The following is a 15,811-nucleotide window of genomic DNA, read 5'->3' as shown; positions in this document are numbered from 1 at the left end:
TGTGGGTGAACATTTTGGTGATGGTGACCACAATTCTGTGACTTTCACCTTGGTTATGGAGAGAGATAGGTGCGCACAACAAGGCAGATTTTATAATTGGGGGAAGGGAAATTACGATGCTGTAAGGCAGGATTTGAGGAGCATACGTTGGGAGCATAGGCTGTCAGGGAAGGATGTGGTGGAAATGTGGAACTTTTTCAAAGAGCAGATACGACGTGTCCATGATATGTATGTACCTATCAGGCAGGAAAGAAATGGTCGTGTGAGGGAGCCTTGGTTGACGAGAGAGGTTGAATGTCTGGTAAAGAGGAAGAAGGAGGCTTACATAAGGTTGAGGAAACAGGATTCAGACAGAGCAGTGGAGGGATACAGGATAGCCAGAAGGGACCTGAAGAAAGGGATTAGGAGAGCTAAGAGAGGGCATGAAAAATCGTTGGCGGATAGGATCAAGGATAACCCCAAGGCATTTTATGCGTATGTGAGAAACCTGAGAATGACGAGAACGAGGGTAGGTCCGATCAAGGACAGTAGTGGGAGACTGTGTATTGAGTCGGAAGAGATAGGAGAGGTCTTGAACAAGTACTTCTCTTCAGTATTTACGAACGAGAGGGACCGTATTGTAGAAGAGGAGAGTGTGAAATGGACTGGTAAGCTAGAAGAGATACCTGTTAGGAAGGAAGATGTGTTGGACATTTTGAACAACTTGAGGATAGACAAGTCCCCCGGGCCTGACGGGATATATCCTAGGATTATGTGGGAAGCAAGAGAGGAAATTGCAGTACCATTGGCAATGATCTTCTCGTCTTCACTGGCAACGGGGGTGGTACCAGGGGACTGGAGAGTAGCGAATGTTGTGCCCCTGTTCAAAAAAGGGAATAGGGATAACCCCGGGAATTACAGGCCTGTTAGTCTTACTTCTGTGGTAGGCAAAGTAATGGAAAGGGTACTGAGGGATAGGATTTATGAGTATCTGGAAAGACACTGCTTGATTAGGGACAGCCAGCACGGATTTGTGAAGGGTAGGTCTTGCCTTACAAGTCTTATTGAATTCTTCGAGGAGGTGACCAAGCATGTGGATGAGGGAAGAGCAGTGGATGTAGTGTACATGGATTTTAGTAAGGCATTTGATAAGGTTCCCCATGGTAGGCTTATGCGGAAAGTCAGGAGGCATGGGATAGAGGGAAATTTGGCCAATTGGATAGAAAACTGGCTAACCGGTCGAAGGCAGAGAGTGGTGGTAGATGGTAAATATTCAGCCTGGAGCCCAGTTACAAGTGGAGTTCTGCAGGGATCAGTTCTGGGTCCTCTACTGTTTGTAATCTTTATTAATGACTTAGATGAGGGAGTCGAAGGGTGGGTCAGTAAATTTGCAGATGATACGAAGATAGGTGGAGTTGTGGACAGTGAGGAGGGCTGTTGTCGGCTGCAGAGGGACTTAGATATGATGCAGAGCTGGGCTGCGGAGTGGCAGATGGAGTTCAACCCTGCCAAGTGTGAGGTTGTCCATTTTGGAAGAACAAATAAGAATGCGGAATACAGGGTTAATGGTAGGGTTCTTAGTCAGGTGGAGGAACAGAGGGATCTTGGGGTCTATGTACATAGATCTTTGAAGGTTGCCACTCAGGTGGATAGAGTTTGTAAGAAGGCCTATGGAGTATTATCGTTCATTAGCAGAGGGATTGAATTCAAGAGTCGTGAAGTGATGTTGCAGCTGTACAGGACTTTGGTTAGGCCACAGTTGGAGTACTGTGTGCAGTTCTGGTCGCCTCACTTTAGGAAAGATGTGGAAGCTTTGGAGAGGGTGCAGAGAAGATTTACCAGGATGTTGCCTGGAATGGAGAGGAAGTCGTACGAGGATAGGTTGAGAGTTCTCGGCCTTTTCTCGTTGGAACGGCGAAGGATGAGGGGTGACCTGATAGAGGTTTATAAGATGATCAGAGGAATAGATAGAGTAGACAGTCAGAAACTTTTTCCCCGGGTACAACAGAGTGTTACAAGGGGACATAAATTTAAGGTGAAGGGTGGAAGGTATAGGGGAGATGTCAGGGGTGGGTTCTTTACCCAGAGAGTGGTGGGGGCATGGAATGCGCTGCCCGTGGGAGTGGTAGAGTCGGAATCATTGGCGACCTTTAAGCGGCATTTGGATAGGTACATGGATGGGTACTTAATCTAGGTTAGAAGTTCGGCACAACATCGTGGGCCGAAGGGCCTGTTCTGTGCTGTATTGTTCTATGTTCTATGTTCTATGTTCATCCATGCCGACCAGATATCCCAAACCAATCTAGTCCCACCTGCCAGCACCCGGCCCATATCCCTCCAAATCCTTCCTATTCATATACCCATCCAGATGCCTTTTAAATGTTGCAATCATACTAGCCTCCATTACTTCCTCTGGCTGCTCACTGCATACACATACCACCCTCTGTGTGGAAAAACTGCCCCTCAGGTCTCTTTTATATCTTTCCTCTCTCACCCTAAACCTATGCCCTCTAGTTCTAGACTCCCCCACCCCAGGGAAAAGACCTTGTCTATTTATCCTATCCATGCCCGTCATGATTTTGTAAACCTCTATAAGGTCAACCCTCAGCCTCCGAAGCTCCACAGAAAACAGCCCCAGCCTATTCAGCCTCTCCTTATAGTTCAAACCCTCCAGCCCTGGCAACATCCTTGCAAACCTTTTCTGAACCCTTTCAAGTTTCACAATATCCCTTCAATAGGAAGGAGACCAGATTTGCATGCAATATTCCAAAAGTGGCCTAACTAATGTCCTTCATGTTAACCGCAAACCGGTGGTCGGAATTGAACCCATGCTGTTGGCATCACACTGCTCTGTAAAACAAAAATCCAGCCAACCGAGCTAAAACAATTCCCAGCCTATGTTAAGAGTGTGAGCAAGTCAGTGTGATACGATATAGTCACATGGTTGTTGAAGGCTGTAGGGTTATGCTTACTGTACATCCAATGGAATATCACCAAGCAACAAACAAACTTCTCAAGCTTTAGGTGTTTCCTGGATTGTTCTACACTGCATCGAGAGTCTGAGTGAAGTCTTTAACAGGCTGAAGTACAAATCTGGGAACTGGAGAGTGAGAACACAGAAATCTATGATGAACAATCAACAGAAGGTCAACAATGGATTGAAAAGCTCATGGCTCAAGGGTGAACTTAACTTTACAACAACTTGCCATTCTCACATGGGCCTTTGTTTGCATCTTGCCAGGAAGACGCCATTTCCTACTTGGCACAGTTCACAATGGCTGCCCTCCTCCACTGAACCCTACATCATGAAGCTGAGATGAGTGTCAATGGAGTACTGACATCATAAAGGTGAGACAGCAAGATGTCAATGGAGTACTGATGGGGGCTGGAAGGAGGGGAGTGGTAATGGCCACACCCATACCAATCCTCAAGGCATGTATGACTCTGTAACTCGTTATATATATTGTCCAGTAAGTGGTAATGGATTGAGACTCTTGCTCCTTCCTTGGTTCAAAGGTTAATATCTAAGCTGTGACAGCTGACCTGGCCAAGCTCATGACATCAAATCTGCCAATATTCCTGGCCAAACTAGCTCAGTTTCGTCACTGACCTTCTCCCATCCCTTGTCTAAATGAGCTACAGATTATTGTAGCAAAGAAGGGATTCCAAACAGTTCCATTCAAACAGAGGATTTTTTTTGCAACACATGGACAGTAAAGAGCAAGATCAGTCCGAGTAAGGATCTCAGCTGAGTGAGAGAAAGGCCAAATATCTGGGAATTTGGTTCAAAGTGGGAATTTGGGTGGCGGGTGGGAAGGGGAAACAAAAGCTTTAAGTAAGCTTTGTGCAGGATGTAAAGTGAGAGGTCAGCATGAGATTACAAAAGACACAGAGCAAGATGCCAACCTGCAGTGAGGCCAGTGACACAGTATAAAGTGAGTGCAGGGAAAGCAGGCGGGTAGGACTTGGTGAATATTTTTAGACTTTAAAGTAAAAGTAAGTTTGTGGTTAGGTCTCTACTCTTCAACAATTCCTTTTCTTAAAAACAACTTGTTCAGTACCAACATGGACAACAATGATTGGAACCCCTTCCTCCCTCTACAAGTTCCTCTCCAGCCCTAAGGAGGTTTCTTTTGCCATGGTAACAGGCAGAGATTGCAGCCTTAGGGACTTGCATTCACGGCTGCAAGATGCAGAATCCACACGGGTGGAGGTAAGAAATAATAAGAGCAGGAAAACACTGGTACTAAAGGTCCCCCAATAGTAGCGACAGAGTAGGACAGAGAATAAACCAGGAGATGATGAGGACATGTAAAAAAAGGCAGGGCATTAATCATCGATGACTTTAATATTCACGTAGAGTAGGAAAATCGGATTGGCAGATGTAGCCATTAGGAAGAATTTATTGTATATTTGGGGCAGATACCAAGAATAATATGTTGTAGATTTAACTGGGGATCAGGCTATTTCGGATCTGGCGATGTGCCAAACTCTAGTGTTGCAATGTCCTCTCCTTGACTGATATCCTCTCCCCAATCTTTATTTTTTATATAATGCTATAATTTTAATATGTATTAGAATTAAGGCCAAAATTGGGAATTTAGGAAACGGGGGGCACAGTGGTTGGAGCAGAGACGTGGCACTCCAGCCCCTTCACATTTAGAGGATATCATTAAAGCACAACTTCATGTGGCAACATCCTACGAAAACTTCCTACATCCACATTTTTTAATGGGAAAAGCTGAGACAAAAACATGTGAAGAATTTGTCAACTGGAAGTAATGAGCAAGCTGTAAGCTTGCAAAGAGACTAATAATTTTAAGATTTTCTAGAATAGTCTAGCATGGGTTTTAATCCAGTTCCCTCACGAATAGAGACATTACCCCCTTTCAAAACATTCCATGATCAGCTTTCTGCATTTTTCATAAATATCATTCAAAGCAGGGACTGAGAGAAAGAAGTTCTAACCCTGTGCTAAACATTTGATATTCAGATTGTTGCTGATGAGAAACATTTTCAATTAACCCTTTAAATTCCACATGATTTTTGTTTAAAAAAGTAAACACTAATAGCCTTTTATCATTTTATAATGACCTAATGGCAAATAACATCAGCCACATTATCAGGCAGCACGGTGGCTCAGTGGTTAGTACTGCTGCTTCACAACACCAAGTACCTGGGTTCGATTCCAACCTTGGGTGACTGTCTGTGTGGAGTTTGCACATTCTCCCTGTGTCTGCATGGGTTTCCTCCCACAGTCCAAAGATGTGCAGGTCAGGTGAATTGGCCATAGTTTTAGATGCATCATTCAGCGGGAAATGGGTCTGGGTGGATTACTCTTCGGAGGGTCTGTGTGGGCTTGTTGGGCTGAAGGGCCTGTTTCCACACTGTAGGGAATCTAATTTAATCACTATTGTGAAAAGCTGCAAAGAGGAGTGGCCACCAGAAGACATTATTGTGAATCCTCAGGCCTTCAAAGCGTTAATTTATATCATCAGTCTCTGAACAAGAGAACAATTTTCCCTCACAAAATCATGTGAGGCAAAGAGAAACAACCAAGAGTTGTATCAAAACTTGGTCCACAGGTGCAGGAAATGCCCTGGCCTTTGCCCTGCAATGTTCCCATGAACTTGCTTTATCTCACAGGACCTTGGGTTGTAGCTTTCACCTCATCAACATGGAGCTAATGATCCTTTGGGGCAGTGACAGTGGAGGTTGACTGAACCTTGAGATTGCCTCCCCGATTTTCCCTCATTTTCCTGTTCACACTTATTGCTGTCAAATTCGATCCTTGCCCTCTGTTTTCCTCACTCAAACTGGCCAACCTCCGCCAAGACCATGAGGGTGGTGACGAACTGGTGACCAACGTGAGGCATCACACTCAAACCCTGTTCTCACCAGACCTTCATAGGTGGAAATTAAATTAACCATTGGGCAATGGACAGGAGCAGGAATCCTTGCTGATTTCCCCCTTCACAGGCCCAGGACTGGGACACTCCACCTGACTGCTAACCTGGAGTCAACATCTTAAAGGTAAACTGGGCGAAAAAGTGCAATAAACTATGTTTGAGCCTCCTTTAGAGAACAATAATCATGCCGATCCAGAATATTGGGGAAATCACTTAAAATGAAATCGTGAGATGTTTTAGTCTCTCTATAATGATTTCCCTAGGCACACTGAACAGTGACTTAGTGAGGGAACGTCACACACTGATCTCTAAAATAATGAGTGTAGCCAGGAGGTTAGGGTGGCTGCTGTCTAAGAACAATACTGGAAAGAAGGAGAGACAAACAATTGTGGCAACTACTAAACCTCCCTGTTATCAACAGGGATTGTCCATCCAACAGGTATCTCCATGGTCAACACCTCGCAGTCTGTTTTGGTGAATTACTGACTTGAAATGACGTGTATAAATATCATAGAGAGGCGAGAAACCCACTTTATTTAGGTTCACGTATTTCTGGCTGGCAACCAGAAACCAATCAAACTGTCCCTGTGGCTATACTCCCCTTCAAAATCCATTTGGGTTCAAAACCAGTTTGAACACAGACAAAGGCCAGTGACAGCTGCCACTTAAGAATTAATTAGCTGCAATGATTCACAGTGAGAGGTCAAATCTTGGAAAGACAAGAGATTGTCTCAAATCAAACTGTTGGGAATCAAACCTAAACTCATTTCAAATTTTATGACAGCTTTGCTTTCGATATATGTTTTTTAAACTCACCTATCAAAATGGGTTAACGTAAAAAGCTAATGTTTCTCTTCTCATTTGGCAAGTTGCTTTCTCCACCTCAAGTATCTGCCCTAACCCCCAACCCAATTCTCCAGCCTTTTTGGGCTGTTTTAGAAGATTTACAAAAAAAATTATAAGGATGTTACCGAGACTGGAGGGCTTGAGTTATAAGGAGAGGCTGGATAGATTGGGACTTCTTTCCCTGGAGCGCTGGAGGCTGAGGGGTGACCTTATAGGGGTTTATAGAATCACGAGGAGCATAGGGAAGGTAAATAACTAAGGTTTCCTCCCCCCAGAGTAGGGAAGTCCAAAGCCAGAGGGCATAGGTTTAGGGTGCGAGGGGAAAGATTTAAAAGGGACCTGAGGGGCACCTTTTTCACACAGGGGGTGGTGTGTGTATGGAATGAGCTGCCACAGGAAGTAGTAGAGGTGACAATTATAACATTTAAAAGACACTTGGACAGATATATGGACAGAAAGGGTTTAGAGGGATATGGGCCAAAAGCAAGAAAATGGGACTAGTTCAGTTTAGGAAACCTGGCCAGCATTGACAAGTTGGGCCAAATGGTTTGTTTCCATGCTGTGTGACTCTAAGTTAGCTCTGCATCCCCCTAACCCAGATGCAACAGCAGGTTAAACATTAACTCAACTCTGTAACTTTCCATTACCCGAGGAACCTGCTGCATATGAAACTGTTACAGAATTGAACCTATTTGTTGTGTAATATGGAGAAGGTCTCTTTGTTATTTCAAACAGGTAGATGAAAAGCCCTCCGTCAGACAAGAGTAGTCGTAACAATTCTGTAATTGATATTTAGAATGACCAATGTCATTAAAGATTAAATGAACTCTAAAAACTAAGATGTGTAAATCCAAAATACAACAGACGACGTTTGGAACACATTTCATTTTGCTTCATGGTTTTTTTTTGTTGTTGTTTTGTATTTTGATCAATTCTTCATGTCTTCACTTTCCATTTGGCCAGCTACCTTCCAGTCACTCACACCTCAACCTGACACATATTTTGTTTCATGATATTGACATCCCCTTCGGTACTTCTATCTTTCTTTCACCAGGACTAAAGGAAGGCCATCGACGCAAAACGCTGACTCGGTTAGTCTTTTCACAATCACTCTCCGATCTTTGAGTATTTCCAGCATTTTCTGTTGTTACTTGACGCAACTTTTATTGCCTGTCATTCACCAGTATAACATACAACCTTGAAATATACAAGCTGAAGATTCGACATCAAGTTCCGAGTCTCTGAGTTAATCCATCCAACGGGCTGCAGTTGATTATCTTTTGGCCTCAGCACTGCAATAAGGCTGAAAATAAAAGGAGTTTCCACCCCCCCCACACACACACACACATCCATGTTGACTGGGACTAGTGACAGCTGATGGGGAAATGGGCATGGGTGGAGGTTGTTTAAGGATAAAAATGAGCGTCTCTGCTGAGTAACGGTGGCGGGAATACGTACAATTTGTAACACCATTTCACAATCTTTTCCTCATCATTTCCCTCTTGTGGGGCAATGGTTTAGTAGTATTATCGCTGGACTATTAATCCAGAAATGTTCCAGCGAGGTAATGTTCTGGGGACCTGGGTTCAAATCCTGCCAAGGCAGATGGTGAATATTGAATTCAGTAAAAACAAAATCTGGAATTAGGAATCTAATGATGACCGTGAATTCATTAGCCTCCTCCAACAGCACATTTCAAACCCACGACCTCAACTTCCCAAAAGGACAAGGGCAGCAGATATATGGGAACACCACCATCTGCAAGTTCCTCTTCAAGCCATTCACCACTCTGACTTGGAAATGTATTGCCATTCCTAAACTGTCACTGGGTCAAAATCTTGGAATTCCCTCAGTAACAACACACCAAGGAACTGTTTGAGAAGACAGCTCACATTTAGGAGGGATGGGAATAAATGTTGGCCCAGCCAATGGCACTCACGTCCTCTGAATGAGTAAAGAAATGTTAACTGATCTCAGCCATTGCAGAAGTGTTATTCTGTATTATGTGTTGCTAGAAAAGCGCAGCAGGTCAGGCAGCATCCAAGGAGCAGGAGAATCGACGTTTCGGGCATAAGCCTTTCTTCAGGATTCCTGAGGAAGGGCTTATGCCTGAAACGTCGATTCTCCTGCTCCTTGGATGCTGCCTGACCTGCTGCGCTTTTCCAGCAACACATTTTTCAGCTCTGATCTCCAGCATCTGCGGTCCTCACTTTCTCCTCATTCTGTATCATCCCCACCACTTCCATCCCTGGGCTAGGCAAGGGAGAACATCCTGCGTTTGCAGTAGTCAGCCTGAATTTTGATTCCCCATGAGCATGTGTAATCACAAGGAGCTCATTCCACTGGTTGTTCAAAGTACCCCAAGTTCAGATCTGATGGGAGCAAGAATGTGGCTCAGAGGGGTGAAGACACAAGACATAAGAGATGTCTTGAGAGATTTCAAGAAGGGGAAATGAGAGATAGACACAGCTATTTTACTGAGAGATGTGTTCCTGCCTAACATTGGAATATTAGGTTGCAAGGTCAGGAAGGAGAAAAAGCAGAAGTACATTCTCTATTCTATCCCTTCTTACTTATAAGATGCATGAAGCATTCTTGAACAATGCAGGATGACACATTACCTGGATATGGAGCTCTCTGATGTGATGTCTTTGGGAGTCCTCACAGCTGCTAAATTTCTCTTGGGTTGAGTCACTGTAGAAACAAAAAGGTGGAGATTGAGATCAAGCCACAGCTACCACACGCACATTGGAACTGATCCAAATCTCACTCCAAGTAGCCGTCACCTGCAATAACTGTTTTGAGTTTTACTCAAATACAGGACTGGGGGTAGTAGGTCAGCACGTTTCTCTGTTAGTCCTGGGATTTGGGCTCCAATTCATTCCACTCTCAGGAAATCAAAGTTGTTTTTCAAATGACCATTAAGAATCTTTTACAATGTTTTAATGTGGTCAAACCAGCTTTCAGTGATGTGACTCCAAAAACATGAAACAGTGTAGAATCCAATCCACGTGACTAACAGTTTCAAACTCCCCACATCCTCTTTGCATTAAAATTCAGATTCACTGTGCAATCTCTCACCTGTTCCGGAGGATCCCAGAGCTGTGGAACCCCTTCCCTTTCACAATCTACAAATTTCCATCCTCCACTTTAACATTTGAAAGGTGCAGTGAAAAAATAGAGGACTGAGATGAACAGGATCACTCCTTCAGCAAGCCAGCACAGGAATGCTGGGCCAAATAACCTCCTCCTGAGCTCTACAGTTCTCTGCTTTTCATAATAAACCAGTTTTTTTTTAATTTGAGTGATGTCATCTCAACTTACTTGTTACTTGGTGAATTTTTTTGCCAATGGTCCCATCACTTGGGGGTCCCTTAGGTCCACCAATCCTACAGCAGAGAAAGAAGAAAAAAACTATTCATTTGATACACCTCCAAACGATGACATGTGGGGACAAAAGTCCTAATTTTCTGCACTTCCTGGTCTATATTTTGTTGGAATAGAGCACTGAGAGTTGTGTGTCTGTTAGGTCTGACCACAATGGATATTATCCAATGGTGAAACAATAAGACTTTCAAGCACTTCTCTAACTGGTTACTAACAGACTCTACAGTGATTCATGAGGCACTAAGCCAGAGGTGACACTGTCAAGATAGGACATCAGAAGGAGCCAACATTGTCTTAGGTTCTGTCAGGCAATATCTTTATGCTCAGGGTCAATGAAAGCCAATTTCTCAGCTGGAAAAAGAAACAAAAATATCCAACTCTGCATGTAATCAAGGGCATTTCAAATTAGCCTGCAATGCATGGGCCCCATAAATCTTTAGACATACAAAATAATGACTAGTGAAAGTTACCTCTGCACCCTGGAAGGAGGGGCAAACACGCCATATTTTGGAGAGCAGGTGTAATACCGGACACCAAACACTGAGCCATCGTGCTTCCCAGTCGCCTTGTCCAGCTCGATACCATACCAGTACCCTGCGAGGGAAATATTGACCCAGTGTGAATAACCAATGGAGAAACAGGTAGCAGCTAACACTATTCAAAGGATCACTGTCTGTCTAAAGTCCCAGAGAGAAAAAAAAACACAAATAAATCTTGGAAATGTGCTGGAAACACTGAGCAGGTCAAGAGAAAGGAATGTAGGGTTAAAACAGTTCAAGTCTCACAACCTCTCAGCAGATGAAGAGGTTGCCAGAACTAACAGCTCGACCCTCTTAATCCTGGCTCCTTTATTCATAATACTTAAGGAATTTGCAATATCCAAGAACAGGACTGGACATTTAAAAAGTTGTAAATGCCAAACATGAAGCAATCACAATTCATGGGTGGGTGGGGGGCAATTGCTCTGTGGATTAACTCAAGTAATCCATTATCTCTTTAACAATATCCAAATCATGTTAAAAATTTAACTCACGGGACAAGGACATCGCTGGCTGGGTCAGCATTTACTGCCCATCCCCAGGTGTCCTCGAGAAAGTGGTGTTGACTTTATTGCTGTGCCAGCTGGTAACCCAGCTCATTGAGATTTCACTTTTGGGCAGAGCCAGCTCTTTACGCTGTATCAACAGCTGCCCCTTGTGATCAAGGTAGCTGCCACCGACCTCTTTAAAGTTGAGGAAATTATAGCACCTGCTTGGTCCATTATGACAGAGGAAAACCACTTCTTGGTCTGACTAGAGGGTCACTCGCAGTTAACAAGATGTGGTTTACTGCATGTTAGCAACTAGTAACAAATTAGTTTAATGTAAGAGACATTGTTAGATATTGTGATAGACTTTGGGGTCTCTTCTATTGCAGTGGCAGTGTCCGTTTCTCTCAGACAGGAAGCCCGGACTCAAGTTGCTCCAGAGGTGTGTAGTACCATCTCTGAACAGGATGATTAGAAAATATATAAGGGACGTTGAGGAGGATCAGAGGTTGGGAGTTAATTCTTCAAGAACATAAGCTGTTCTGCCATCAAGACCACATGACAATATCATCATAGTGGACGGTGCTTATGACAATCCTCATTGTTAACCCTTTCAGACCCCTAGACAACAGTTCTGCACTGGACTAGTAATCCAAAGGGAGTACTAACACTCTGCAGATGTGGTTTAGAATCCACCAGTTTATGAATTCAAACTCAATTATTAAATAAAACTTCAATAAAAAGCTGGTATGAGTTACAGTGACATGAAGTTGTGAAATAAAATTGGTATATAAGACAAGAAACCTTATTCGATCTGTGTGCGTTGATTACCTCAACTCACATCCTAGATTTGTTTGGTGTTTTCAGAACAGACTAATCAGTCTCTCTGGGACGAGGACAGTCAGTGCTCTAAACCTTTCCTTGGGCACCAGCAACATTCCAAGCCAAGACAGTTACATGAGCAAGTTCTGATGGGCAATATCTGGTAGGGACCATGACACAACAATGTAACATTAACCAATTCCTGGGTTAAAGGTCTTATCAGTTTTTATTCATTCACAGGATGTCATTGGTGAGCCGGTATTTATTGCCAATCCCTAATTGCCCAGAGGGCTGTTAAGAGTTGGCCACATTATTGTAGGCCTGGCATCACATGTAGGTCAGACCAGGTAAAGATGTTAGATTAGAGTATTAGTGAACCAGGTGGGTTTTCATGACAATCGATACCATTAGACTTGCTTTTTGCTGAATTCAAATGTCACAATATGCCATGGTGGGATTCCTCAGAATATTGGTGTGGCATTCTGGATTACTAGCCCAGTGGTATTACCATCAGAACACTGCCTCCCCTAGGAAGAGGAAAGCATGAACAGGTTGGGACTTAAGCCATTGGAGTAAGTGATAAGTTCATAAGTGATCTTATTGAAACTTATAAAGATCCCGAAGGGACTGAACAGAGTGAAAGCTGTTTTTCTTATTAGGCAAACGAGAACAAGCACACAGTTTAAGAATAAAATGGAGGCCAGGTAAAATTAGAAATTTCTCTCAGAAAGTCATGAGTCTGTGGAATTCACCAGCTGTGGAGGTGCTGTCATTGAATTTATTCAAGGCTGATTTAGACACATTTCTGATCAACAAAGGGAGGGAAGTCTTGTGGGGCACATACGGGAAGATGAGCTGACACCACATTCAGATCAACAATGGTCTTATTGAATGGTGGAACAGGCTTAAAGCACCAGATGCTCTACTCGTGCTTCTAAGTGCGATGTCCCCACGATTGAAAGCCCACAAGACACTCTGAATATCTCTTAATGACTTCACTCACCTGGAGCAAAGTCTGTTTTACCGTAATACCGAATTATTCCTGGTTTCTGACCCGCAACCAACACTTGGTCTCCAATCTCGATCTTCACACCTTCTCGATCAAGGCTTCCCACTGACAAGGACTTCCTTCTCAAGGCTGAGAAGAGAGAGGGAGAGGGATAAACTGGGGGTGATGGCAATGTAGATACCAGCCTGGGTGAGATCAATTATCTGTCATTATGATGGGGCCTAAATCTTTGGAACCAGAAATCTATGAAAAATATACCACAACAGGATATTAGGGTGTGATTGACTAATAAAGAGACACTTACACAGCCAACCTTTCACATAATTAGCACCATAAGTTGCTGGAATAATTTTCAGTTGGTTGAAAGGCTTCGAATTGCTGAGTGAGTCGATGATGATTTTATTCAACTCTCTGTCTTGACTAGGACTTAATGATTTAATTGACAGACATTAAGGAAGTCATTGTTGGGCACTTAGAAAAACTGAAGGTAGTCAATATGATGTAAAGCATATGATATATAATAGTCTATTTTACATTGTGGATTTGAACTGATGAATTATTTTGGTCTGTGTGTATGAAGTGGTTAAATAATTAATTTGTTAGCTTTTCTAAAACTGGTTTTTGTAACTAATATGAGAGTGAGATGGCTCCTGGAGTGATAATGGTAATTTGTTTGTATTGTGAGAGTTTTATGATCAGAGGAAGCAAACATTGACAAACATTAGCCTTCTTTTGGTTTAGAAAAATTGAGCTTTTTTGTCGAGGAGAAATCCCCAGAGAGTGGACAGCCATTTTGTTTCAATTTGAATAAGTCCTAGCTGAGGTTAGATATACAAAACAGTTTCTCCTAGAGAAAGGAATTAGTTCGAAACAGAAAATAGATTTCCTCAGTGTATGGGTTTTAGCTTGAGAGTTCCAGACCAGAACCCTGGAAGGGTCATTTGAAGCTGAGAAAGTCTGAGCTCAACTGTATTAATGATCATGGAAGAGGTTATCAAACTCTTTAAGACCCAGAATTGAAAAATCTTCCAATTTGTGTTTTATGTAAATCGGTGGTTTATTCTCGCTTCATTTTTTTGTGAAGGAAACTTCCATTCAAAACCAAATCTGCTGCATTGCATGTTTATGTTTTAGTGAAACACTGCCTTCAGTGAATAAAAACTAAAACAGAATATGATTAATCAAGCCAGATTTCACTTTGGGATCTGACTTGTCCAGTGATGACATCAGCTGGGATCATAGCATAAGGAAAATTGGAGGTCACCTTTTTGGGGCAGAGATGAAGAGAGTTTTCCTTCTCTCAGAGGGGTGCGCGAGTTTGAAACTCTCTGCTTCACAGGCAGGGTCATTGCATATTTCTGACGTGGAAATAGACTGATCTCCTTGCTGAACATAAACCCATGTTATCAGGGCAGAGATGCGAGTGGGGAATTCATAACACAAGCCAATCAGTTACCATCTTATTCAGTAGGCTTAAGGGCAGAATGGCCTACTCCTGCTCCTAATTTTTTTTTGTATGTAATGGAGTCTATATTCCCTTAATAAATGAATGACAGTTGTAACAATTTCACACAAAGAATATTTGCTCAAACCTGTATGTTCAGATGGATTTAAATTTAGGCATGTATTAATGGAAAGTTATCACTTATACTGTGCCTGTAAAGTGACAAAATCACACCACAGCACATGAACCCTTAATAAACATCAATGCTTTATAACCATTCGTACAGTTCCATTATATTGTACAGGCTGTGACACTAATTCATTTTATTTGGATTGAAAAGTGTGGCACTAGAAAAGCACAGCGGGTCAGGCAGCATCCGAGGAGCACAAGAGTCAACGTTTCAGGCATAAGCTTTTCATGTTAACAAATTAACCTACATTACAGCAAAATATATCAAAATGGAGCTTCTATATGTGTGAACACTCCACTGGGTGTCTATTACTGCCCACTCATTGTAACTACTCAATATACATTGGAAACTTTAAATGATGCTAGGCACTGCTGGTAAGGTCATGTTTCTTGCAACACATTCCCACTGGCTTTCACGAACCATGGTCACAAAATGTTTAAGCCCAAGTTGATCTGCAAGATAAACGGTGACTCAGTGGTTAGCACTGCTGACTCATAGTGGCTAGGGAGTCGGGTTCGATTCCAACCTCAGTGACTGTCTGTGTGGAGTTTGCACATTCTCCCTGTGTCTGTGTGTGTTCCCTCCGGGTGCTCCGGTTTCCTCCCACAATCCAAAGATGTGCAGCTTAGGTGAATTGGTCGTGCTAAATTGCTCATCGTGTTCAGGGATGGGTGGGTTAGGTGCATTAGTCAGGGGTAAATGTATGATAATAGGGTAGGAGAATGGGTCTGGTTGGGTTACTCTTTGGAGGGCTGGCGTGGACTTGTTGGGCCGAACGGCCTGTTTCCACAGTGTAGGGATTCTATGATAAAGTAACAGATGATTTATTGGAACTTGGCAAAGGTCCAATTCTGGCCCAGTTATGTCTCAATGGATCACTGCACCCCCTCGAATGGACACTCCCTATGGAGTACTGGGAGAGTGCTGCATTGTCACAGGGGTTGTCCCTCAGCTGACTCCTTAATCTGAGGGCCAAAGGTACTAACCAAGGAAACATTATTACAGAACAACCTCAATTATCCAAATAAGACAGGTGGGCAGTATTTTGTTCAGAAAAAACTTATTGTTCAGATAACTGGTCTGATCGTAAACAAAGGAAGCATTTATGGGAGCTTGAGATCTTGTTCGGATAATTCGAAATTCGGATAATTCATGCATGGATAACTGAGGTTGTTCTGTACTTAGAATCCCTACAGTG

The 15,811-nt window shown here is 42.9% G+C and overlaps 1 protein-coding gene across 2 annotated transcripts in view; it reads right to left on the bottom strand.

Annotated features, from left to right (window-relative positions):
• Positions 1–15,811, bottom strand: part of clip3 (CAP-GLY domain containing linker protein 3) — a 66,369-nt gene that overhangs the window by 12,670 nt on the left and 37,888 nt on the right. For both annotated transcript variants that reach the window (XM_087984015.1, XM_043680752.2), the window contains exons 10-13: positions 12,974–13,108; positions 10,592–10,715; positions 10,059–10,123; positions 9,356–9,428 (exon numbers count right to left, since the gene is read on the bottom strand). In XM_087984015.1, coding sequence (XP_087840141.1) covers positions 9,356–9,428; positions 10,059–10,123; positions 10,592–10,715; positions 12,974–13,108 — 397 coding nt within the window. The remainder of the gene's footprint in view (positions 1–9,355; positions 9,429–10,058; positions 10,124–10,591; positions 10,716–12,973; positions 13,109–15,811) is intronic.

The sequence above is a fragment of the Chiloscyllium plagiosum genome, unplaced genomic scaffold (assembly GCF_037043375.1).
Source record: "Chiloscyllium plagiosum isolate Xiang-an unplaced genomic scaffold, Cpla_swu_hap1 HiC_scaffold_47, whole genome shotgun sequence".
Lineage (NCBI taxonomy): Eukaryota > Metazoa > Chordata > Chondrichthyes > Orectolobiformes > Hemiscylliidae > Chiloscyllium > Chiloscyllium plagiosum.
Note: the sequence above shows the minus strand (reverse complement) of the source record. Positions and strands in the feature narration are given on the sequence as shown.